We start from the raw sequence: 27100 nt of genomic DNA, 5'->3' as shown, positions 1-27100 counted from the left end.
GGGTATCATATACAAACCTGTCCAGTGTAGAATAAATAACTAAACAGATTTTTTTAAAATCAAATTTCGATTTATCCGTGGATATATCGAAAATTATAAATTTGTTAATAGCATATTGGTTTCATTCACGTTATCAAAGCGGACAGTCCAAGGACTGCAACCTGAACAAGCCACCCTTGACTAAAACAAACTAGTTCTAGAGAAACCCTTGCCAGTCTGATTCACATCAGCGCAAGCAAGAGCCTGAGATGCGAGGTGTTGAGGCAGAGCATCGATTGAGCGCCATCGATTGAGACCCTGCTAAAATGATTTTGCAGTCAAGTCCCCTGACCTCTTACTGTGGACATGTCTCCAATGACCGAAAGATGTCTAAATGATTCCAAAGTCAACAAAGTAACGTAATTGAAATCAAGACTAGTATATGATATTGATTGTTTAGTAGTAATTTGGATAGACTCAAACTGATTGGTAGACTGTATGACTGAAAGATGTTTGTTAGTGGATGTGGAAACTTTGTGTTATCCCTGCTTGCTGTTAGTAACTGGGGGGAAGACTATCTAGTAAGAAATACTATGTAAGGTCAAGACAAGGTAGATCTAGTGGTAGTCACAGAAATCAAAATCACATAGTAGTGTTGCAACAGTGATCGCAGAGCTAAAATAACAAAGAGTGGCTACACTACATGTTTGCTCCAGAAAACACTTGCTCTGCTGGTACCTAAAAATGGTTAAGAGAAACAGACTTGAAGCTCTCGGGGCACAACATCTCAAAGAGCAGGACCTCAGTTGGTCTGTGCACGGATGCTTTAGTTTACTTTGGCTTGGAAAATATTCCTCTAATGGTAACTAGATTTTAAGCCTGTGGATTCGCTCAGATGGGAGGTGAACCTAAAAACATGAAGAGGGTTGCTGGACGGCTTGGTCTGTGCTTTTGCTAAACTTTTGCTAATTTTTTAGCATTACAGGCTATCGCATCAAATATGGTGAAAATATGTTAGTGGACCACTTGGTTTCTGTTTGCCAGAAATAAGCACCGGAAAACTGCTGAAAAGTTTTTTTAAACTGAGAAATGTCTAATTTTGTTTTGGCTTCATATGTATTTTTTTGAATTACCTTTTCGAGGGTTTATAGTTAATTTAAATCAATATGTATCCAATTTTCTTGTATATTTTCAATATTTCGAAACATTTGATTTATCAAAGAATCTATTTGACAAATATTTGGAACAATTATGTATTTTAGTTGTACATAATTGTTGTAGATCACACTCCAATCGGTGTCAAAAGTTTGCCGAAATGAACATTCTAATGTCCTCTTTATATAGATAATTGCTCTTTAACGGCTGCGACACCATTTTCTTGCAATTATATTTGTTCTTTTGAGGACTTTTTTGTCCGCTTTTAATGTTAATCTTGTAGTTGTAGGACATAATCAAGATACTGACAAATTGTTATGATGTACAAATTAACTGTTTAGATTCCGTCTTCCGTCCCAATTATCTATCACGAGGTATATATGAATCGTTGCAATCATTTCAGTTGATACCTCTCAACTGTAGCAGCTACTATTGGCTGACAATCGCGTCAATACTTTATTTTTTAGTGGTCTGCTGAACAATGGGTGAAATTTTGAAAGTTTTCTATCTCTTCATTATTTGGTCGCCACTATTTCAAAAAGGTGTAACAGTGGTGTCGGAACAATTTATGCAAACGCATATTACCAAGCCTCATTGTTATCATAAAAACTCGCTCCCATTTATTTGTATAATGTAGTAAGATCTGTTTTTCGAGTGTATTTATTTCTGCATAACAATAAATGCATAAAAAATGTTAGTTTTTTTAACTTCGATTATTTTTGTTTGCAAATTGACAATGCCTACAAAATGGTTTCAATAAACTTAAAAAATTAGTATAGAAACCAGAGGTTTGCTTGACTCAAATAAGACGTTTTATGGATACGGTTTTAATAATTGAAAATTTGTTATTATTGTCCTATATATAGTTATATAGTTATAAAAATAAATTTTTTTCTTTCGTTAATTTTTTGGCGTTGTTACAGAAACAATTTGTCAATCCCGGTTTCATCATATCTTCAGGTCAGAAATGATATACTGAACAGAACTGGAATTTTAGACAATTTGGTTTACAAACTAAGGAAATTCGAAAAAAAAGTTTCATGAGCAAAGTAACATGAACGTTCATACTTTGTTTTTGCTAATTGCCTCTGATCGATGGTGCACTTGTAGTACAAGGTTAGAGACAGCAGAAATTTCATAGGAAAATTCTTTTTTCCTAAATGTGTCAATTTGACCCTGATAAAAATAAATGGTGATAAAATTTGTGCCAGAAAGGGCCGGGTACCCCAATCCCGCTCAGTAGAGGTGCTGCAAGGTAATACGACATGAAAAGGAAAACATATCTGAACTTCAATCTTTTTTATTTATCGCTGGTGGTGTTGTTGAGAAGAATTACCATTTTGTTGCAAATCAGTGATAACTATTCAGAGATGGTATATATAATTTGTATAACCAATACAATTGGTAATTTGAATTGTGTTAGACGTTTATATATAGATGTTTAGCACCGAAGAAAGACGGATATCTTGTACTTGCTTCTGAAAAGTTGAAATTCCAGATGTCATTTTTTCGAATTTTTTCCCCTTATCTTCACTGCATTAAGTCTCTTCCCACATGTTGAGTGTCAGTGGTGTTACCGATGTCGCAAAAACAACCCACAGAGAGAAAATCATTGACTGCATGTTGTGCCTGAACTCCACCACAGGTATTTGCTGTGCATGTTGTTATTTTGAGATGCTCGATCAGTTTTGGCTTGCACTGCCCAGTGTGCACCTCTTTGTTCGGTCCATATATGGTACAGCTCTTACACGTGCACACTGAAGAAGCCAAGAAAACAAACATATAGTAAAGAAAACAGTTGAATTCTTATTTGGTAATTTGTTAAAAGTAGGCATACATGTCGAGGCATTGTATGTCGAACATTTGGGTGAAAAGGATATAGTGCATTAACCGGGGCAAACTTGGTAACATAAGAACTAACAAGTTAAGTGTATTTTAAAAAAAAAACTTGTCAATTATTGATAGAAAACCATGCAAGCTTGTAAGGCGACGTAAGTCTTGTAAGGCTTTGTAAGAACTAGTACGAAACTTTCTTAGTTCTTGCAAGTTTACAACCATTCGTACTCGTCAGGTTTGCCAAGTGATGGTGATAATACCAGCTGCTATTTTGTTGCTAAATCAAACAAGGAGGCTCAATAATGAGCGATTGCACGTAAGGTTCCGACCCCGATAATCCTCAACTTTGGCATAACTGTCTACCAAATGAGGTAACAGATAGAAGACCCCCAAAAATTCAAGTAGTTTTCAAAAACCGGTGTATGAAGAAAAAGTTAGCCTCCAAAGCAAATAGCTCAGAGCAGTAAAAACAACGCATTAGATTGACGACATCTGCCAATGTTAGGAAAGCGAGTCAAGACGAACAGCAAAATCAAACAACAACAACAACAGTTATTAATTAGATCCAAAGTATTATGCCATTTTAAAATACAAAACAAAACAACATAGTCAAAAAAAGCGTCAGATAAAACTGAAACTAAAAAACGTAACTTGTAATCCACTAGAAAAAATATGGGACCAGTTCAAAATAAGGCTCGGTAACAATTAGACAAAAAGATCGAAAACAGTAAATTTTTAAAAATTCGCGTATGATTTTTAAAAAAAACATATAACTTTAGAGTAATCAAAACCATTGAAATCAACTGAAAATAGCCAACACAATTACGATTACCTATGTTTTTATAGAGGGGCATTAAAACTGGCTTTATTCAGTTTTTTACGCTGTTACAAAAAGAACAACAAATAGATAACAAACAAAAAATCGATTAAAACTTGCCAGAAAATGCTGTCGAAGCGGTAAAGCCATATTTTGCCCGCCAAAATATGTTCGATTGTGCCTTCGTCAAACGCAGATAATTTCGCATGTGACTTTAAAGATGCTAGGTAACAAGTAGACAAAAAAAGAAAAAAGGGCAAAATCAAGTAATAATTTGTTAATTTTGAAAAAAAAATTTCCAAAGTCATGAAAGTCATTAAAAACAGAATGAAAAAAAAACAAATAGAACCGTTTATTTGTACAAGGGAAGTCCGTAAGACTTTCAATTATCCTGAAAATGTCCTACGGCTAAATAAAACGTCAAATATGAAAGACCGACAAGTTACAACCGGACATATTTTTGGATTGTAACAGTCCAAGATTGGTCTTAAATTTGCCCTGCTAATGTTATTTGTCCATTAGGGAACTTAGTTTTTCAAAAATTATAGATATTGATAAATTATTAGTTAAAAAATCAAAAATGAACGCTAAGTGTGGGATAATCAACAAGTAAAGTTAGCAAAAATTTTTTTACAGACCACCCTCAATGGAAGTTGAAGTAGGAGTAAAATGAGTCTTCAATGATTGTGTTGGTGGTTTTTGGGTGTGTACTGCCGGCATATTCAATCAAAGTGGTCTAAATAAACTTATTTCGGGCAATTTTTGATGAAATAATTAGCCAAAACTTTAGCCAAAAAATTAAATAAAAATAGTCAGCAAAAAATTTTTGTGCTTTAAAAATTAGATCAGCAATACTATTTTCAACAACTGTTACAGTTATTAATTAAATCCAAAGTATTATGCCATTTTAAAAAACAAAACAAAACAACATACTCAAAAAAAGCGTCAAATAAAACTGAAACTAAGAAACGTAACTTGTAATCCACTAGAAAAAAAATGGGACCAGTTCAAAATAAGGCTCGGTAACAATTAGACAAAAAAGATGAAAAACAGTAAATTTTTAAAAATTCGCGTATGATATTTTAAAAAAACATATAACTTTAAAGTAATCAAAACCATTGAAATCAACTGAAAATAGCCAACACAATAACGATTACCTATGTTTTTATAGAAGGTCATTAAGACTGGCGTTATTCAGTTTTTTACTCGGTTACAAAAAGAACAACAAATAGATAACAAACAAAAAATCAATTAAAACTTGCCAGAAAATGCAGTCGAAGCGGTAAAGCCACATTTTGCCCGCCAAAATATGTTCGATTGTGCCTTCGTCAAACACAGATAATGTCGCATGTGACTTTAAAGATGCTAGGTAACAAGTAGACAAAAAAGGAAAAAGGGCAAAATTAAGTAATAGTTTGTTAATTTTGAAAAAAAAAATTTCCAAAGTCATGAAAGTCATTAAAAACAGAATGAAAAAAAAACAAATAGAACCGTTTATTCGTACAAGGGAAGTCCGTAAGACTTTCAATTATCCTGAAAATGTCCTACGGCTAAATAAAACGTCAAATATGAAAGACCGACAAGTTACAACCGGACATATTTTTGGATTGTAACAGTCCAAGATTGGTCTTAAACTTGCCCTGCTAATGTTATTTGTCCATTAGGGAACTTAGTTTTTCAAAAATCATAGATATTGATAAATTATTAGTTAAAAAATCAAAAATGAATGCTACTTTTGGGATAATAAACAAGTAAAGTTAGCAAAAAATTTTTTACAGAGCACCCTCAATGGAAGTTGAAGTAGGAGTACAATGAGTCTTCAATGATTGTGTTGGTGGTTTTTGGGTGTGTACTGCCGGCATATTCAATCAAAGTGGTCTAAATAAAATTATTTCGGGCATTTTTTGATGAAATAATTAGCCAAAACTTTAGCCAAAAAATTAAATGAAAATAGTCAGCAAAAAATTTTTGTGCTTTAAAAATTAGATCAGCAATACTATCTTCAACAACTGTTACAGTTATTAATTAGATCCAAAGTATTATGCCATTTTAAAAAACAAAACAAAACAACATAGTCAAAAAAAGCGTCAAATAAAACTGAAACTAAAAAACGTAACTTGTAATCCACTAGGAAAGATATGGGACCAGTTCATAATAAGGCTCGGTAACAATTAGACAAAAAAGATCGAAAACAGTAAATTTTTAAAAATTCGCGTATGATTTTTTTAAAAAACATATAACTTTAAAGTAATCAAAACCCTTGAAATCAACTGAAAATAGCCAACACAATTACGATTACCTATGTTTTTATAGAAGGGCAATAAGACTGGCGTTATTCAGTTTTTTACTCGGTTACAAAAAGAACAACAAATAGATAACAAACAAAAAATCAATTAAAACTTGCCAGAAAATGCAGTCGAAGCGGTAAAGCCACATTTTGCCCGCCAAAATATGTTTGATTGTGCCTTCGTCAAACACAGATAATGTCGCATGTGACTTTAAAGATGCTAGGTAACAAGTAGACAAAAAAGGAAAAAGGGCAAAATTAAGTAATAATTTGTTAATTTTGAAAAAAAAAATTTCCAAAGTCATGAAAGTCATTAAAAACAGAATGAAAAAAAAACAAATAGAACCGTTTATTCGTACAAGGGAAGTCCGTAAGACTTTCAATGATCGTTAAAATGTCCTTCGGCTAAAAAAAATAACGTCAAATATGCGAAAATAAAAAATTAATTATTTTTTATTGAGAAAAACACATGTAGAAGGCAGTAGTCATAACGAACTCTTTAGAATATTAGATTTTGTGGACATCACTACCTTGTCACAGTTTTTTGTGACACCAATAAAGTCATATATGACCTATAATTACCGACAATAGTAAAAATAGTAAAAAAAAATTGAGAAATCAAAAATGTTTTTTTTAAACAATTTTTCTCAAAATCATGACACCCATCAGTTATCGACTAAAATCAGAATATTGCCTCATTTATTTTTTATAAAATCAGATGAAAATTTTCATTATTCAGAAAACTTCATCCCACTAAAAAGACAAAGTGAAAAGTTTAAAGACAAAACTGAAAAATTCAATTATGAAAATTTAATTATTTCGAGAAAGTGGCGTCGAAGATTTTAAAACCTGAATCGATATCTTATAAGTTTTTGATATGCTCAAATAAGCCTTATTTTGAATTCTAATAAAATTTTATGTTAACTGTCAATAAATTGACGATATGACAAAACAAAAAAAAAACGTGAAAACTGGGCATATGCCTAAAAAAAAGATTGTGATATGTGGTAGCATCGAAGACAGAAAACCATAGCATTAGGCGTAAAACCGCAACGAAAATTAAATTTTAATTGAATAGAAGGAACTGCTTACTTCTTTGCTGACACTAAGCCATAAATTGAAAAAATTAAGAAAAAATGGGGGCTAAGTTCAATAAGCCATTTTTTTTAAAAACCAGAGTCTTTAAAAATCAAAATGACCATAAGCTTCCAAATAAAAAAACCAGATGAATTAAATTGCAGCTGCTCAGGAACGCTATTAGACCTGTCACTAGTGAGCTTTGATTTGAAATATTCTGTTCATTAATTAATATAAAAAAATTTCAAAATCTTCTTTCTATGAAAGACCGACAAGTTACAACCGGACATATTTTTGGATTGTAACAGTCCAAGATTGGTCTTAAACTTGCCCTGCTAATGTTATTTGTCCATTAGGGAACTTAGTTTTTTAAAAATCATAGATATTGATAAATTATTAGTTAAAAAATCAAAAATGAATGCTACTTTTGGGATAATAAACAAGTAAAGTTAGCAAAAAATTTTTTACAGAGCACCCTCAATGGAAGTTGAAGTAGGAGCACAATGAGTCTTCAATGATTGTGTTTGTGGTTTTTGGGTGTGTACTGCCGGCATATTCAATCAAAGTGGTCTAAATAATCTTATTTCGGGCAATTTTTGATGAAATAATTAGCCAAAATTTTAACCAAAAAAATTTAAAAAAAATAGTCAGCAAAAAATTTTGTGCTTTAAAAATTAGATCGGCAATACTATTTTCAACAAATGTTACATATTTTAGCAAAATTGACGAAATTTTATGCAAAAATTCCGGAAAATGTGAATGAAAATAATGCAAATCGGTCTAAAATTAACAAAAGTTTAAACATCGATAACTCGCTCTGGAAAACTGCTGAAAATATTTTCTTAATATTTTTTAATCTAACACGATAAATTAAAAAGTTAAGATGGAAATTTTATTGTAAAAGAACCCAAGGGGAAAAGATGTTCCAAGATAAAACTTTTGACACGACGTTTTATAAGACTACAGGTTACAACCTCAGAATCCTACCAGAAGTTGCAATATCATGCAAGCCAGTGCCCCTACCAGAAAAGTGGCCCATTTGGTCCATTCTGCCTCTTTAATTCCACAAAACGTATCTTTATGCATAAAAATTGGCCTTACGAAATGTGAAATATGGCAACAAAGGAAAAAGAACTATTATACTAAACTTTGTTGTAAAGTATACTATGAAAACAGTATAATTGTAATATTCTGATCAATCCCTTCGTAGAAAAATTCAACCAGATAGGGCAAGAGTAATTTTAATCATTTTAGTTGGGGAACACTGGGGAATCATGAAATCATTGGGGGCGTTTGTTGCTTACCTGTATGATTAAAAGGACAGTTGACGCAATGATTGGAATCGTACAATTTCACCTCTCCAGTTGTACATCCCTGTGAATAGCCTGCAGTAGGACATATCTCAGTGACCTGTTAATACATGCAAGGAAAATTAAAAACTCACTTATCCTCAAACTGAAGGAAAACATGTTCGAAGTCATGTTTAATTCTATTGAAAAATTGTGAAGCTTTTCCAAAATTGTGTAGTACATCAGAAACATGATGGGAATATGATATCACCTGCGCAGAAAAACCGACCCTTTCCTCAAGTGAATTTACTCGCAAATGTCACATCTAATCTCGACCCATGTTTTAGGATTACAGTTTTGATCGTGTTTGAACAATAGTGATAGCAATGAAAATTAGCTCAGATCTCAGGCGTGCAAATATGTGTTACTATTATTTACGATGCCCATTTCTGAGCAAGCGTGAAAAACAGTGGTAATTTTTCAACATTATGCTTGGTCGTGAAAGATGTTGGCATTATCCGCCGGAATATTACAACATAGCTAATCAATATTGGCTAGTGTTAGATAAATGAAAATTTTTTAAAATTTTTTTTTCCTGTACAATATGGTAAAAAAAATTACTGTCAATTTATTTTTCGTCAAACCCATTTTAAAATTGTCTTTAATCAAAGAATCAGTTATGAGTTCCAACTCTCAATGAAATGGGATGGGGAACTTCGTAGCGGGCCCACTTTTTCTTTTAAGCCAGTTCTGAACGATCGATATTTTTGTGGAGAGATACAAAAGATATACCAATCAAATGCTCATGGCCAACTGAATCAATCGCCAAATAGATATTCACAATTTTTTGATGTGAGAAAACATTTACTTCCAAATATTGAAAAAAAAATCCTTTTTTCCGTCTGAAGATAGGCTTATGTAATGTATAAGCGTATAAATGTATAAGTACTAAAAAGGGAGGGAGGATATTCAGTTATCATATTTCTCGTTTACCAGGATAGTGTTTTTCCAAAGGAGTAATTTGAGTACGTTGGAAAAGTAATTCGAAAAAGTAAACGCCGTCTTCTTCAAAGAATCAGTCATATTTTTTTCTTTTTCACGACCACTTGGATCTAAACATGGTAATATTTGCCCAGTTTTTGAAAGTCGTTATTTTTTTACACCTTTGGGTGACCATTTTTGATACAAATGCAGGGCCATTTTTTTTCTCGAGCATTTTATTAACATCACTATGTGAACTCCTTATTTAGTTTTCGAGCGATTTTCTCTCAAAACTGGTCGGTCAGTTTTGAAAGTTTGTGGAAATGGATTTCTGTTTTTAGGAAGGAATCACTCTAAAACATATTTACTTAGATGATCCCAAATAGATTTTCAAAAGCATCGCAGAGTGCTTTTCGGTTATCTCCACCATCATGTCAAGTCATATATGGGCAAATGCACGTTAACTATCCTCTTTGATTAGTTAAAAGACAGTTGAAAATCGATTACCGTTATATTGGATGCGTAATTGCTCGTCAACATTTCGTCATATAGATCTGAAACAAACAAGCACGAAAAATAAATCTGTATCAAATCAATATAGCCTTATCACACCCAGGTGTAGTTAATGATCAAACGAAAAAAACACACGGATGTATAAGGTTGGGCTAAAATTAAGGTTTGCAAGCGACAAAATCAAATTGCTGTCTAAAAGTTTAATCATTACAAAGTTGAAGTCAAATTAATTACGAGTTGTTTACTGTCTGATCACAAACAAGTTTATACCATTTCTTCTCATCATAATGCGCTAGTTTCTGAATTGATAATGCTCTCTCATGGGTGCGCTTTATGTCCCCTGGTAGGAAAAACGTGTACGCAATAAGTAGGAAATCTGTACAAAACAAAACCAAAGCCACTTAAAATGTTTGCTCTTATACGATTTTGAACGGCTTCATTTTTTTTTCAATTCTTTTGATTTCTGAGGAAGTGTGGAGTTTCATGGTTCCTTAAATACTTCTCATCTCTTCTTTTTTCACTTCTAAAATAGGTTGAATTTGCTAAGAAGGAGTAGAAGAGCTTTATTTTTTAAATGTAAGGTAATGTTTTGAAAGATGCTCAGTTGAGTTTCTTACGCATTTTTGTTTGCACATTTTGTATTGATTTTTCGAATTTATTGAGAAAAAAATCTCTTCAAAAACTTCTTTAAAATTGAAATGATTTTTGGTTATCGATGCTTAAGAAGTAAATAGTTTTTGCACGGTTTTCTAAACTACTCTGAAATTATTTTCACGTTATGCAACTACTTTTAATTTCTATGAACTCAGGAGTTAAAAGGGTGTATTGGTTCCGAGGGGGGAGGAACTATATACTCAAATGGTTCTTGTTGTTCAGACAATTTGGCCGATCGATATATTCATTGTAGAGAGTTGAAAATGGTATCATTAGAAAGCTTGTTCAGCGCAGAATATGGAATTAAAACGATTTTTTTTGAAGTTAGTTTTTTACAGGGACGAGGTTTAAGTTTTTGAGAAAATAGAGTGAATTCCGATGATTTCATTCACATTTTCCGGAATTTTTTCTACTAAAATTACGCTAATTTTGCTAAAATTTGTTAACTTTTTACAAAAAACTGTTGTTCTATTTTATTTTTATAGAAAAAAAAGATTGTTGGTTATTTTTATTTAATTTTTGTCTTAAATTCTGGCAAAATATTTCAAAATTCAGACTTTTTCTTCAAGAACATCACGAAATAAGTTCCTTTAGAACACTTCGATGGAATTTTCAGGAAGTACACACCCAAACACCACTTACACAATCTTTGTCGACTTAAAAAAGGATGAACAGCATTAGCGATTTCATTTTGAAAGATAAAAAAATAATATTGACTAATTTTATTTAGTTTTTTTGAGATCAATTCTGGCGAAATATTTCAAATTTCAGACTTTTTTATCAAAAACAGCACAAAATAAGTTTCTTTAGTCCACTTCGATTGAATTTGCAGGAAGTACACACCCCAACACCACTAACATAACCTTTGTAGACTTAAAAAGGGACTATCAGAATTAGCAGAGCTAACTTTGGACCAATCTTGGACCCACCTTGGACCAATCATAACGATTAAAACACTGGTAATCGTAAACCTACGGGGTATTTTAGTTGATTTCTAATGGTTTTCATTACTTTGAAATCAATTGTTTTCAAAAAAAATTCTGAGCGAAGTTTTAAAATTTGATGTTTTTGTTCTTTATCGTCTAAGTGTTACTAAGCCTTATTATGAAGTGGTCCAATATCTTTTCTGGTAAATTACAAGTCAGTTTGTTTAGTTTCAGTTCCATCTGACGCTGTTTTGACTTTGTTATTAAAATTTTTTTTAAGACGGACATAAGTTTTTTGATGTAATTAATGTTTGTTGTTGTTTGATTTTGCTGTTCGTTCTGACTTGCTTTCTTAACATTGGCATATCATAGCAATCTAATGCATCTTTTTTTTACTCCTCTGATGTATTTGCATCGGAGGCTAACTTTTTGTTCGGAAAATTTTTTTTTAAAAATACTTGAATTTTTGGGGTTTTCTTTCTGTTCCTCATTTGGTAGACAATTATGACAAAAATGCGGATGAGCGAGTTCGGAGCCCTATGTGCAATCGCACATTACCGAGCTTACTTGTTTTTTAAGGATTTAGTTCCATGTATTAGCTAAATTGCTTCGAAAAAACTTATAATTTTTTGAAGAAACAAAAATTTAGCTTTTAACAGCCATAGCACAGGTTAATAGCTTTGTCTAAGTTTAGAATTCAAAATGGAGTTGCAGAGGTTGCTAGTTTGTTTTTTTTTGTCAAAAAACACATTCCAGCCAACTTTAAATTTTTATTCTTTTGTCCGCAACTTAGTTTTCTTTTTCTCTGATTTTAGAAAACATTAATAGTTCAAGGTTTGAACTTAAGTTGATGAAACTCTATTAAAAGGGACCTTTAAGCCTTCTTATTGATTAAAAGTTTATCTCCTCTGATACATAGTGTGATTTTCCGGACACGTGATACCGTAAACATTGTTACAACAGGGCCTTGCGTAAAATTTGTTTTGACTAGCTAGTGTTCTATTGTAGGAGCAGTTGAATTTTTTGTGATAACATATGCAGATATGCGTTTAGGTTAGACAAATTCCGCTATTTTTTTCATACGACGTTCTACAGGTGGTCAGATAAAATCCCGCAAACAAGGAGACTTTTACAATGAAATCCTAGATTCATCAATAAGTTTTTTGATTTCCATAGATCATTGCAGCAATTGTTTTTTTTTTTCGTTTCAATTCTGTCAACTTTTTTCTTGTTTCTTGTTAATATTTCTTCTGTTTGAAAGCCATTTGAAAGTTTTTCTGGCCAACATCAAACTTCAATTAAATACATTCATTAAATGTACTATCCGGTTTCTGAGCCAGAATGTCAGCGCTAGAAAACGCAAAAATATTCAGAGTGGCAGCGAATGCTTTTAAAATATAATAGATCTATGCAAAAAGCGTTGATAAGAAAAAAAACTCATATTTTTAGTTGTTGATAATACAAAGTTCAGCGTTTTGATTTTCCACGTAATGATCTTATATAATTTTGTTTTTTCTAGGCATAGATCTTACAGAAGCATTTGTAAGTGTCGATTACAGTAATTTTAAGCTTGGACCTATGATAGTTTTGATGTTTTCAAGGGTAGATTTTACATAATTTTGGCATTTCCAATCTGAGATAATAAAACTTGGTTTTATTGTCTGGTCTTACAAAAATTGAACGCCTGAGTCTTAACGTTGATTGTACTGAAATTTTGCGATCAATTTGGCGTTGATCTTACAAAATTTAGCGATTAATTTAACATTGATCACCGTTTAATTTAGCGTTGAATTTAGCGTCAAATTTGATGATGGTCTTTCAAAATTTCACCGCTTCATCCGCTTCAATGTGGCTCAACATTCGAAAATTGCATTCAGCCAATTGATGCGTTGAAGCGCCAATTGTTGTGAAGTCTCGTCATTTTTTGCAAATTTTATATTTAAACAATTTTTATGGAAATTTTTTAAACAGGAGTTATTAATTAACTTCGTTTAATGGACTGTGCACCGCGTTTTGAGTGTCAAGGAAGAGATCGTGCTCCAATTAAAAAAACTTGGAATAGAAAAAAAATATACAATGAAAATTTAGTTTTCAATTGTTAAAATTTTTTAAAACAAAGGTTTTTAGATCTGGTTTGAGAGTTGCGAAATTGAGATTTTGCATTTGGCTGCATTATAATTCAAAGAAAGATAGAGGGGAGCAATAGGAGGTCTTGTGAATTTTCGTCATTGCTCATAAAGTGTGCATCTGTTAGAATTTGTTGTTTTTGCTAAGATTTAGGCTACCAAATTTGAAATCCCTATTTTCAAAAAAAAAATTATACAAATCAAATAGAATGGACCAGACATTTTTCTGTTGTTTAAATTGTGTAAAAACCCAATGAAGGCCTTTCGAATGGTTTGCTCTTACAATTCATATTAAATTGATCTTATAAGATTTTGAACGGTTTCATTTTTTTTTTCATTTCTTTTGATTTCTCGAGCAAATGTGGAGTTTCATGGTTCCTTGAACACTTCTCATCTCTTCTTTTTTCACTTCTAAAATAGGTTTAATTTGCTCAGAATGAACAAACAGAAAGGCTTTAATTTTTAAATTTCAAGTGATGTTTTGAAAGATGCTCAGTTCAATTTCTTGCACATTTTTGTTTGCACATTTTGTATTGATTTTTCGAATTTATCGAGAAAAAAAATCTCTTCAAAAACTTCTTTAAAATTGAAATGTTTTTTCGTTATCGATGATTAAGAACTGAATAGTTTTTGCACGGTTTCCTAAACTACTCTGAAAATACTCTCACATTATGCAACTACCTTTAATATCTATGAAATCAGTAGTTAAAAGTGTGTATTTTTATATGAATAAAGAACTAAATAATAGATATTAGCTAAATTTCTTCAAAAAAGATTATAGTTTTTTTGAAGGAACAAATGTTTTATTTGTTAACAGCTTTGTAACAGATAGGTAGCTTTATCTAAGTATAGAAATCAAAAATGGAGTTGTAAAGGTTTTTTGTTTGTTTTTATGTCACAAAAAAAACTACCAAGCCAAATTAAAAGTTCAATTCAACTGTCCGCAACTTAGTTCTTCTATTGCCCTGACTTTTGAAATCATGAATAAATCAGGGTTTGAATGTACGTTGATGAAACACTAACAAAAGAGAATTTTAAGCCTTCTTATTGATGAAAAGTTTATCTCTTCTGATACATAGTGTCATTTTCCGTACACATGATACAGTAATCTTTGGTACAATAGGGCCTTGAGTAAAATTTATGTTGACTAGCTAGTGGTCTATAGTAGGAGCAGTGAAATTTCTTTCTATCAACATATGCAGATATGCGTTTAGGTTAAACAAATTCAACTTTTATTTTTTTCATACGAAGTTCTCCAGGCGGTCAGATAAAACCCCGCTAACAGGGAAACTGTTAGATTACTCAATAATTTCTTTGATTTGCATAGATCATTGCAGCATTAGTTTTTTGTTTCTTTTTTGTCAACCCTTTTTTTGTTTCCTGATAATTATTTTGTGTTTGAAAGCCATTTGATAGTCTTTCTGGTCATTAGCGATCTGCAGTTAAATAAACTCATCAAATATACTATCCGGTACTTGAGCCAGATTGTCAGCGATAACAAATGCGAAATTATGTGGAGTGGCAATGAATGTATGAATGCATTAAAGATGTAAAAAGATCTGTGCTAAAAGCGATGAAAAGAAAAGAAATATTTTTAGTGATTGATGTTCCACAATTCAGCGCTTTGATTTTCTACGTAAATCTTTGATCTCGCACAATGTTGTTGTTTCTAGGCATAGATCTTACAGAAGCGGTTTTTAGTGTTGATTCTAGATGATTACAGTAATTTTAAGCTTGGACCTTTGATAGTTTTGCTGTTTTCAATGGTAGATTTTACATAATTTCGGCAATTCCAATCTGAGATTTTTTATAACATTCGTTGTTGACAAGTGTAGAAAAAACTTAGTTTTGTCTGCATAGATCTTACAAAAATTCAACGCCTAAATCTTAACGTTGATTGTACTGCAATTTTGCGATTAATTTGGCGTTGATCTTACAAAATTTAGCGTCAAATTTAATGATGATCTTTGAAAACTTCACTGCCTCATTGTGGCGCAACTTTCCCCATTGGATTCAGCCGATTGATGCGTTGCAGCGCATATTGTTGTGAAGGCTCGTCATTTTTTGCAAATTCCATTTTTAAACATTTCTATGAAAATTTTTTGAACAGGAGTTATTCATTATCTTCGTTTAATGGACTGTGCACCGCGTTTTGAGTGTCAAGCAAGAAATTGTGATCCTACCAAACGACTTGGAATAGGAAAAGTATGCAATCAAAATTTAGTTTCGAAGTCTTAAATTATTTAAAACGAAGGATTTTAGATCTGGTTTGAGAGTTGCAAATTTGAGTTTTCATTTGGCTGCATTACAGTTCAATGAAGGATCGGAGGAGCGATTGGAGGACTTGTGAATTTTCTTCCTTGCTCATAAAGTGAGCATCTGTTGGAATTTGTTGTTCTGCTAAGATTTAAGCTACAAATTTGAAAACTCTTTTTTTCGAAAAAAAAAATATCAAGATCAATTAAAATGGACAAGGCAATATTATATAGTTTAAATTGTTTAAAAACTCAATGAAAGTTCATTGCGTATTTCTAGAAGAAAATTAACAATTCCGCTGTTAGATGAAAAGAGATTAAAAAACGAAACTGTCATCAATTTTTTAAGCATAATCAATCTTAGACACAGTGGTTTTCCCTTCTACTTGAGCTCTTTTGACAATTTTAAACAATTCAGTTCGGTTAAGTTGTTTTAATTTATCAGAAGTCCTAAATTCGAAAACAAATTTCTAGAAGTTTTTCAGCCATAATTGTGAAAAGTCTTAACGTTGAAAATATGAAAGAACAATACTTAAAAATAGTAAAGTTATGTAAGATATAAGATTGAAAGCGGCGAAATTGTGTAAATTCTACTCTTAGAAACGCAAAACATTTCATTGCAATCAAAATGATGCAAGACAAGTGATATTAGAGTTCAAATTTCAATGATTACATTTGTTTATTTAAATAATATTATGGTTGTACAGAGGTGACAAGCGTGCAGAAGGTGAGTTATTGGATCCCACAGAGAAAAGTCTAAGCGTTAAAAACTTGCAAGCGCAACGCTTGGAAGCTCTTAATTTATGTAAAATCTAAAATTAGAAACACAAACGGTCTGTTAAATAAGCAATAACTATCTTTGAATATTTAGATAACTCTCCACTATGTTTTCTAACTTAATGTCACGTGTACATCGATGTGTAAGGTTGTAGTTAAATAAAGATTTACGCGAGAAAGAATCAAACTGCTGTTTAAAAGTGAAATCATTACCAAGTTAAATTCAAATTAATTACGTGTTGTTTTTTGTCTGATCACAAACAAATTTATTCCAATTCTTCTCATCACAATGAGCTAGTTTCTGATTTGATAATGCTTTTTTACGAGTAAGCTTTATGTCCTCTGGAAGGGAAAATGTGTACCTAGTATGTAGTTAATTGTTACAAAACAAAATCAAAGCCTCTTGAAATGTTTGCTCTTACAATTCATAATATATTGATCTTATACGATTTTGAACGGTTTCATTTTTTTCAATTCTTTTGATTTCTGAGGAAGTGTTGAGTTTCATGGTTCCTTAAATACTTCTCATCTCTTCTTTTTTCACTTCTAAAGTAGGTTGATTTTGCTAAGAAGGAGTAGAAGAGCTTTATTTTTTAAATGTCAGATGATGTTTTGAAAGATGCTCAGTTGAGTTTCTTACGCATTTTTGTTTGCACATTTTGTATTGATATTTTCAAATTGATCGAGAAAACAAATCTCTTTAAGAACTTCTTTAAAATTGAAATGTTTTTTGTTTATCGATGCTTTTGCACTTTTTCCTTTATTACTTTGAATGTACTCTCACATTATGCAACTATCTTTCATATCTATGAAATCATTAGTTAAAAGGATGTATTTTTCTATAAATAAAGTGCTAGATATTGGCTAAACTTCTTCTAAAAAGCTTGCTGTTTTTTTGATGGAATAAAATTTTTAATTTTAACAGCTTTGTAACAGCTAAATAGCTTTTTCTAAGTGTAGAAATCAAAAATGGAGTTGCAGAGTTTTTTTTGTTTAATTTTATGTCAAACAAAAAAGGCTATTAAGCCAAATTAAAAGTTCTATTCATCTGTCCGCAACTTAGTTTTTCTATTGCTCTGACCATTGAAAACATAAGTAGATCAGGGTTTGAATATAAGTTGATGAAACACTAACATAAGAGAATTTTAAGCCTTCTTATTGATGAAAAGTTTATCTCTTCTGATACATAGTGTCATTTTCTGGACACATGATGCCATATTCATTGGTAAAGCAGGGCCTTGAGTGAAATTTTTGTTGACTAGTTGGTGATCTATTGTAGGAGCAGTGAAATTTCTTTCTATCAACATATGCAGATATGCGTTTAGGTTAAGCAAATTCAACTTTTTTTTTTTCATACGAAGTTCTCCAGGCGGTCAGATAAAACCCCGCTAACAGGGAAACTGTTAGATTACTCAATAATTTCTTTGATTTCCATAGATGATTGCAGCATTAGTTTTTTTTCTTCTTTTCTATCAACCGTTTTTTTTGTTTCCTGTTAATATTGTTTTTTGTTTGAAAGCCATTGGAAAGTCTTTTCATTATCGATCTGCAGTTAAATACACTCATCAAATACACTATCCGGTTCCTGAGCCAGAATGTCAGCGATAACAAATGCGAAAAGATGTAGAGTGGCAATGAATGTATGAATGCTTCTAAAATGTAAAACATCTATGCTAAAAAGAAAAAAAGAAAAAAAAGCGTTGAAAAGAAAAAAAAATATTTTTAGTGGTTGATGTTCCACAGTTCAACGCTTTGATTTTCTACGTGTTGATCTGACATAATTTGGTCGTTTCTCGGCCTTTGTCTTACACAAGCAATGGTAAGTGTCGATTCTACTTGATTTCCGTGTTTTTGAGCTTGGACCTTTGATAGTTTTGGTGTTTCTATGGGTAATTGTTACATAAATTTGGCATTTTCAATTTTAGACATTTCATAAAATTTATTGCTGAGAATTGTAGATCAAATGTAGTTTTTTTTTGTCTAGATCTTACAAAATTTTGACGTCTATTTCTTAACATTGATTGTACATAAATTTTGCGCTCAATTTGGCGTTGATCTTACAAAAATAATTGTTTTATTAGCGTTTAAATTAAGATTGATTGGCGTTTAATTTAGAGTTGAAATTAGCGTTGAAGTTAGCGTTTAGTATAAATTTTAATGATTGACTCTCAAATTTTCAACGCTTTTTTGTCGCTCAACATTTGCGGTCGCATTCAGCCAATTTACGTGTTCCAGCGCCAATTGCTGTGAAGTCCCATCATTTTTTGCATATTTCTTTCAAACATTTTTTGAAAATTTTCTCAACAGCGGTTATTCATTATCTTTATTTTACTGAATTGTGTAGTGTCAAGCAAAACTGGGTGTTGAGTGTCAAGCAAGAAATATTGCTTCTATCGAAAATCATGGAAAGTATGGAATGAAAATTTAGTTTTAAAGTCTTAAGAAGACTTTAAAAAAAGTATTTCAGCGCTGGTTTGAGAGTTGCAAATATGAGTTTTTTCATATGGCTGCATAATACTTCAATGGAGGGTAGAGGGGAGTGGTAGGAGCTGTGAATTTTTCATCACTGCCCATAAAGTGTGCATCTGTTAGAATTTGATGTTTCTGCTAAGATACGGATTACAAATTTGAAAACTATTTTTATCGAAAAAATTATTCAAGATCTGTTAAAATGGACAAGACATATTGATATAGGTTAAATTGTTTTAAAATTCTAAGACAATTTTGTACAGTGCATCTTGAAGAAAATTAGCAATTCTGCTGTTGGAGGAAAATAGTTTCAAAAAAATACTTTTATGAATTAGTTATGCAAACGTAATCAAAATTAGACACAGTTGTTTTCTCTTCTACATGAGGTCTTTTGCGACTAGACAATTTGGTTCGGTTTGGTTGTTTTAATTTATCAGAAGTCCTAAATTCAAAAAAGAAATTTCTAGAAGTCTTTCAGCCCTAAATTGTGATGCCACGAGCCGAAGTCTAAACGTTGAAACTATGAAAGAACAATGCGAAAAAATGGTAAATTTATGTAAGATTTAAGTTTGAAAGCGGCAAAATTGTGTAAGATCTACACTTAGAAACACCATATACTTCAGGGCAATCAAATCGACATAAGGCGCGTGATATTAGAGCCCGAATTTCAAAGAATACATTTATTTAGGAAAACAAAAGTTTGGTTGTACCGAAGTGACAAGCATGCATGAAGTCAGTTGTTGGATCTCACAGAGAAAGGTTTAAGCGTTGACAATTTGCAAGAGCAACGCGTAGAGGCTGTTAATTCATGTAAGATCGACGTTTAGAAACGCAAACATTAAGTCAAATAAGCAATAACTATCATTGAATAGTCAGATAACTCTCCACAATTTTTTTCAAATTTAATATCGCGGTGAAAGCGCTAAAATTATGACTTTAAATCTAATTCTTTGTCGTAAATTTTAGTAAAAAGAAGGAGCGGGTTTTTTCTCTTGTCATTTCTGGTTACCGTTTGTCCTTCACTATTTTGCAAAAATTTCTCTGCCTGGGCTATATGTTGCTGAGATCTTTTTGTTCAAGTGATCACGCAAAAAAATGGTGGTAGGATATTGGTAGCAGCTGCCCGCTGTTGTACATGTATTGTAATGCGAGCAGTGTTTAGTACTCATGAAAACGACCAAAATGAAACCATTTTTTCGGGAACAAAAAAAACAAAGCAGGTTTTTTTGAAGAAATTAAACAACAAAATCGAGAATTCCTGCGTACATAACGACAGGCACGAATGCTTGACAGGACGGTGTATAAATGACAATTACGGTCTCATCTTACGAAATAAATGTCAAATTTTGTCCTGATTTCTATCATGGGAATAGAGACAGGAAAGGTGTGCCTGGGTGCGTCTGTCAATATGTGTTAAATATAAGCGAGTGAGTGTATGTACTTTGTAATGTTCGGGCATCCTGCTGGTGGTGGAAGTTGCATGATTCATGGGTGGTGTCATCTGCTGTCGTCAACAAACTGAATGGCACCATCAAAAAGCCAACAGCAACCACAAACATCTGTTTCAAGGTACTCGAGTCAATAGACATCATGAATCTAAAAGAAATTAATCATTCAAGAGTTTAGTAGTTCAAAAAATTGATCACGTTTTGACTAGATTGCTTCGCAAGAAATCAAGAAGTTAGCTAAATTAGCTTTGCAGAGAAGTGATTAACTTTATTGAATTGCATATCTATGGGTCAAATATTTTGATTTCCTCGTTAATTACGAAAACTCGGAAGATGATGGTAATTACCAGTAAAATTTGTAACAACTCTGCGGTAATTTTTTTGAGGTTGTCATCAATCTTTCAAAAAATTTTTGAGAGGACTGAAAAGATTAATTGAAAATCAAACGACGTTTAAGTGCATTTATTTCGCGATTTTTAAGAATTATTGTATTCTGAAAAGTATATAACTAAAAAAATTTTTAAATTAATAATGCTAATTCATCTGAAAATAAATTGCGTCTATAACTTTTTCAAATTAAGTTTTGCAAATTGTTGCCAATGTGAACGTTTCATACTTCTACTTTTAAACAGCAAAAAGGCTGATTCTAGCTTAAAAAGTCTATATTATAAATCAAAACCGAGTTCCTGATAATTTAACTCAAATGTACAGCTGTTTTCTGAGAATAAAAAGTATTCATTTAAAAAATCGCCTTCAGCTCAAACCACTATACAAATTAAATGATAACTCATTAGAGGGCCCGTGATACATTTCATTAGGGAGATTAAGAGACAAGACAAACAACAAAATCGCATAAATACAACAAGCAATAATTACGACGAAAAACTAAATGTCTGTCAATTTCTACTAAAAATCAACTTGATGGAAAATTCAAAGAAGTATCGGACAAAAACCTGACTGGACCAACTGACTTTTATTTCAGTAACAAAAAGTGGACCTGTTTTTATTGAAAATAGCTTACAAGTAGAAAAAAAAGTAAAAAGTTAAAGAAAAATAATTTTCAAAAAAGTTAACTTCAAAGTCATGAAAACCATTAGCTATCAACTCATTCGACTACAAAAAAAAACAAATTCGACTACAAAAAGAAAAATTCAGAAATTCAATTAAACTTTACGAGGAAAACGGTGTCAAAAGCTATTAAATCATAATCTATTCAATAAAGAATTTAATATACTCATTTGCGCCTCCTTTCAAGCCCATTAACGCAATTCTCGACTTGTCATTAATGTGCCATTTATGTGCTAATCGTACAAAATATCAAAAAAACCTCCAAAACTTGAAAACGCTCAAGAACTTAAAAAAAAATTCTAAAGCGCTTAGTATCAAGGCAACAAAAATGAGTAGTTATGAGATACAACAATGAAAACAATTAAACACTTTTAACTGAAAACTGTGGGATATATTAATTTCCTACTGCTTATGAAGCCAATCTGACCAGTAACTATTGAGAATAAACAAAAAACTACAAAATAACAACGAATATACACAGAACTAAATATATAACGAACAATTTTGAATCAAACGATGTTGAAGCCAAAATAAATACACGCTTTTCTCTGATATTCTCATGCATGCTCATTGGCTTTTCTAATTTGAAATCTGTAAGTAAAGTAAAGAAGACAAAAAACATTTTAAAAAATTATTGCGCCCAATTACAATCGGAATCAGAATTCAAATGGTAAGATTCCACAATTAGAACAAAGCCGGTCCTGCTATTGCTACTTATTTTTTGAAGCAAAAACAGTCTCCCGTAAGTTACTGAAACAGCTAGTTTGACAAAAAAAGTCAATCTATCATAAAGATATAATGAATTTTGGATATCGAGTTATATTAGCGGAAAACCATTGTGTATCAACTCAAAGAATCAATTAATTTCAATAATAACTTAATAGGTACCCAATTAGAAATTTGATTAAATGAGTTTTTTCATAAGGCTACGAAAAGAACATCAAATGCTGGCAAAATTCAACGATTTGTTAATAATATACGAGAACAATTTGTCGGAGCCACAGAAACCATGAGAATAAAACACAACATTTTATAACTTGAACTCATCTGAAAAAAGGACCTTATTCTAATTGAACCTTGAAATGAAAACAGATTCTCTTGTATTTGGAGAAAAAGCTAAATTTTAATTATAAAAAAATTAACAATGAAACCAAAACTTGCCTTGCTGTCTCTGCAACGCTGTTAACAAATGCAATTAATCCAAATAAGTGCGTGAAAATTTTGTGGCAAACAAAATTCTTAATATGTCAAGATCAAGAGATACGATTTCTTGTAAATATCGACTTGTAAAGTTTGCGAAAGTATGCTGATATTGTTAGATCCAGAACTATTTCTTACGAACCACGAACAGGAGGAAACAAGTCATTTTTTGAGTAAATAAAGATTGGTTCAGCAGGTTTTTACGTCTACTCTACCTTTCAAACTGGTCCAGATAGTCCAACTATGCATATTTCATTTTATTTTTTGTGTAAAAAGAAAAAAAATAAATTGTCAATATCGGAACAAAAATTCAATTAAAAGTTGTCGAGGAAACCTTGATCCATCGAAGATCTGCGGCTCTGTGGGCCAGAACAATAATGAATAATTTTAATTGACAAATGGAAAATCAGTTCTAGAGTTATACGTTATCAACAGTTCTAGGTGATAATGTTGCCCATAAATGTTGGATTTATTATAACTTTCAGTCCTTAATGATTGGACCAGTTCATCTAACGAAGTGAAAAAAATATGCTGAGCAATCTTAATTTTGTTCGAATGCTCTGTTCAATGCAACTAAAACCCGTTTTGCAGCTATTAAGAACCTTTTTTTGAACATAACCACATACTTATCTCATTACAAAAAATTAAAAAAAAACACGAACTTGAACTAACCGTAATTCGTCAATTAATTATAGTTTGCTAAAGGTTCCGTTAGAATAATTCAAATATTTGTCAAGTTTGATAAAACAGTATAAGGTAATTTTGTCGTGGCATTTGTAATTTACTAACTTCTATTTTCAATGCAAAAAATAAAACTTATCTGTACCTACATTGTTTTATTGTTTCATTCCTAAATTTCATTAAAAGGTAATTTTCACTTTGCCAATTTATCACAAGAATGATTACAGGAACTTTTTGGTGCTAAATTGCTTCCTTAGATATGGATAAATTCAAAATCGTGCTTGAATTCTGTAAAGCGCGAACAAAGTTTGGATTCATAATGAAATATTTCCTGCAACACATTAAAAAAAACTGATTAAAGCGTCCTCATGCAAGAATCTTGCAAGATTTTAGTCGCAAATCAGCAAAGTTTGTTTTCAATGATAAGGTCATCAAGGTTTATACCTAATGACAACGGGGAAACAAACACATGATCTTTGAATGACTGCTAAGAAATTACAGGGTTTATGTAACCTGGCATGGTATAATCATGTAAGACCTAGAATGACGATTAAAAATCTATTCAAAACACGAATAAAACCGATTCAAGTACCAGTTATTTTTTTTTATGTCAGTGAGTTATGGCCAGCTTTTAAAAATGTATCAAAATATTCAAAATGGAAAATCCCATAAAAATGGTTGCTTTTTTACCACAAAAACTGCTATCGTTGACCCGTACCGAACCCCCAGAGCCCATCAGGCCTGATTCAGAGACTTTCCAGAGGCCAAGTCTCGGCAGAGAGATGCCGAGAATTGGGTGACGGAACCAAGCCTTGGACCTTGCTGGGCAGAGAGAGGCCAAGACTTGAGTTTTTCTGGTCCGCGCAGAACCCGTCTTGGGTTTTTCTGAGCAGAGTTAAGGTTCGAGTCAGGTTGACGCTGAGATTTTCATTTAATGAGGGCAACTCTCTTACAAATTTGGCACTCAATTACACGTTTTCTGTCACAAAAATTCATTTGCATGAGAAAGTCGTGAGCTTCAAAAAAAGTCGAAATAAAAGCCCAAATCTTATAGAAAAAACTAAGGAAAAGATTTGTGTAATTGATTTGCGGTTGGTTCAAATCATTGTTTTCCAGTTTCCGAAAAAGTAATTTTTGAAACTTTTGTCTTCTTCAAGAATTCAGCAAGGATTTTTGTGGCATATCTCTTCTCTGAGTCTTCCTTTTTTGTGTATCAACGGTTGGGGACTTTTGAGCTGAGTTTCATTTGGTTCCTAATATAGAGAGAACATCATTTTGTTTTCACAGCTTTTTATGTAACTGAATCTCTCAATGGGTCTTAGGACCTTCTCTGATTTTTTGTCTGAATCAGGCCTAATATTCTCTGTGGATATGGTGCGGGGACTCTTATAATATCTTTTTCATAAAAACTTAATAACACACCCAAAATCAACATTTGTTTTCTGCGATCGTGCAAGACCGGTGCAAGACGGACAAATTGGTTAACACGTTTTGCAAGATCATTCAAAATTATGTTATTAAGTTAAAGTAGGGTTGTTACCCATCAGAATTTCAAATGAAAACTTGGATTTTTTCTGTTTGTCTTCCCTCCCCAATTTAGTTGAAAATCGGTGAGTGGAGGTAGTTAGGGGTTGAAAAACGTATTCTTTCCGAAAAGGGAAAGATCCTAAAATTTTCTGGAGATATGATGAGAAATCTTACCTGAGTGATAACTTGCGAAGATTGCTGAGCACGAAATTGTTTCTATTGCTGGGAGTTTGTTTTTCACACCACCTGGTTATAGACACGAAGACGACTGTTCTGACTGGATGTTGAAAACTAAACTGATAAGACTGCTTCTGCCAATCTAGTTTAAGCCCATAAGATAGTCAATATTTCATCAAAATCATGACGTCAACGGAATATTAACAAGTGTACTGCGTGGGTTGGTATTGAACTAGTTACTTATTAAACTGTGGAAATTACTTTAATAATCAAATTTATTGACAGTTTGTACTTTTTGAACCTACCTTTGTTATGTTAATGATCGAAGTAGAGCAGTACCCACCATAAATAGAGTACAAGTTGGTCTTGTTTACAGCCATGACCTAATTTTTCAAATTTAATAGCAATAATTTTATTCACTGCGGGAATATGCGGAAGTTTAAGTAGTCTTTAGTCATCGCTCAACATTGTTTTTTTCTTATTTTTCTATGTTCCGTCCACTGAACTGAGCTTGTACATTTATTCATCGGGTGAGGTCCAGAAGAGTTCTATATATCAAGCCATTATGCAAATGAAACGCATTTCTCAGAAATATATATGTATATGTCATATGGTAATTATGCCAAATTTAGATTTGATAGATCAAAGTCACATTTAACACAGCTAGAAATAGTATTTCAACTCATACAATTGTAAAGCAAGAGTTGTTCATCGTACAAAAATATTGGGATGGGTTTCGTCGTCCGGACCAACAAAACAATACGTGGCCAATTTCGGAAAAAGCAAATTTCAAATTTTTTGGTGTTTTGTGAAAACATATGGAAATACTTCGTTAGCATTTTTCAATTTGTGTAACCATTTTCCACATTGAAATAAATTACCCAATTCCACGATCTTGAGCTTTTAGTTAGCCTAAAACTTTTGCGCAAATTTTAATAGCAATTACATGAGACCGAAACCAAAGACATAATAGTTCTTACAAACAGTGATATATCATGTCCCAGAAAAATTTACGAAATCTTGAAAATGTTATAAAAGTATTTTAATGATAAATATTTTAAATTTTTGGGTCACTTCTTTCCAGCTTTGGAAAAATCATAGGGAAGCTTCATTGAATCGTCTTTCCTGTTTGAAAAGACAAACTACGAATTTTATTTTCAAACTCAGTTTTCCTGTAAAAATTTTGCTTCAAATTGATACTTTAAAATCACAAAAATTTGCAGTTAAATTACCTGAATAGTGTGCAGGCAAGCAATTCCGGGGAAAATTGTGCAGGTAAATTTTACCTGCACTTGGCCTTACCTGCACACTATTCAGGTAAATTTACATATACATTAATTAGAGTGTAAGGGTATTTGCAAAATAATTTTGGCACTTAATGGCTTCCTAATCCACAATGAGTAACGAGAGGGGCATTACCGAAATTAATCGCCAATTAGGTTTTCTTTCATTTCAGTCAAATTGGCACTATCTTATTTATTTGATATATCATGTGGAAAAGAGTTACTCATCGTGGGTTCGGATATATAAACCTCAAAAAGATGTGAACTTAATTCTCTTAATAAAACTAGTTTCCACGTACGCTTATGTTTCTATTCTTAAAATCATTAAATTATTCTTAATATATATAACTTGAAGGCTCTGATTTGGCATTTTTAACAGTTTTTGATTTTTCTGTTGCATTGTTCGGTATGAAGTTCATTGAAAAGCAATTTTTGTGAAAACACATCACAGTAGATCATATAAAATATTAAACGAGCAGTTTTCATGAAGGTCAAAGTTTTCTTTACGGTGTTGCAAAGAAAAACAAATCTTCACTGCATGAAGTAGCGTACTTTTTTCACTTAATTTGCTTTGG

The 27100-nt window shown here is 32.0% G+C and overlaps 1 protein-coding gene across 1 annotated transcript; it reads right to left on the bottom strand.

The window, feature by feature from the left end:
* Nucleotides 1-2435: 2435 nt before the first annotated feature.
* LOC142342240 (uncharacterized) lies at nt 2436-25777 on the bottom strand. Its single transcript, XM_075393497.1, has 6 exons — nt 25548-25777; nt 25240-25361; nt 20583-20737; nt 9929-9975; nt 8456-8561; nt 2436-2891 (listed from the first exon to the last, which is right to left on the bottom strand). Exons 1-6 carry the CDS (start codon nt 25620-25622, stop codon nt 2665-2667), a joined length of 732 nt encoding a protein of 243 aa, XP_075249612.1. The 5' UTR covers nt 25623-25777; the 3' UTR covers nt 2436-2664.
* Between the last annotated feature and the right edge of the window lie 1323 nt (nt 25778-27100).

The sequence above is a fragment of the Convolutriloba macropyga genome, chromosome 7 (genome assembly GCF_964194025.1).
Source record: "Convolutriloba macropyga chromosome 7, txConMacr16.3, whole genome shotgun sequence".
NCBI classification, from domain to species: Eukaryota; Metazoa; Xenacoelomorpha; order Acoela; family Convolutidae; genus Convolutriloba; species Convolutriloba macropyga.
The sequence above is the reverse complement of the archived record's forward strand: the minus strand, read 5'-3'. Positions and strand labels throughout refer to the sequence as shown.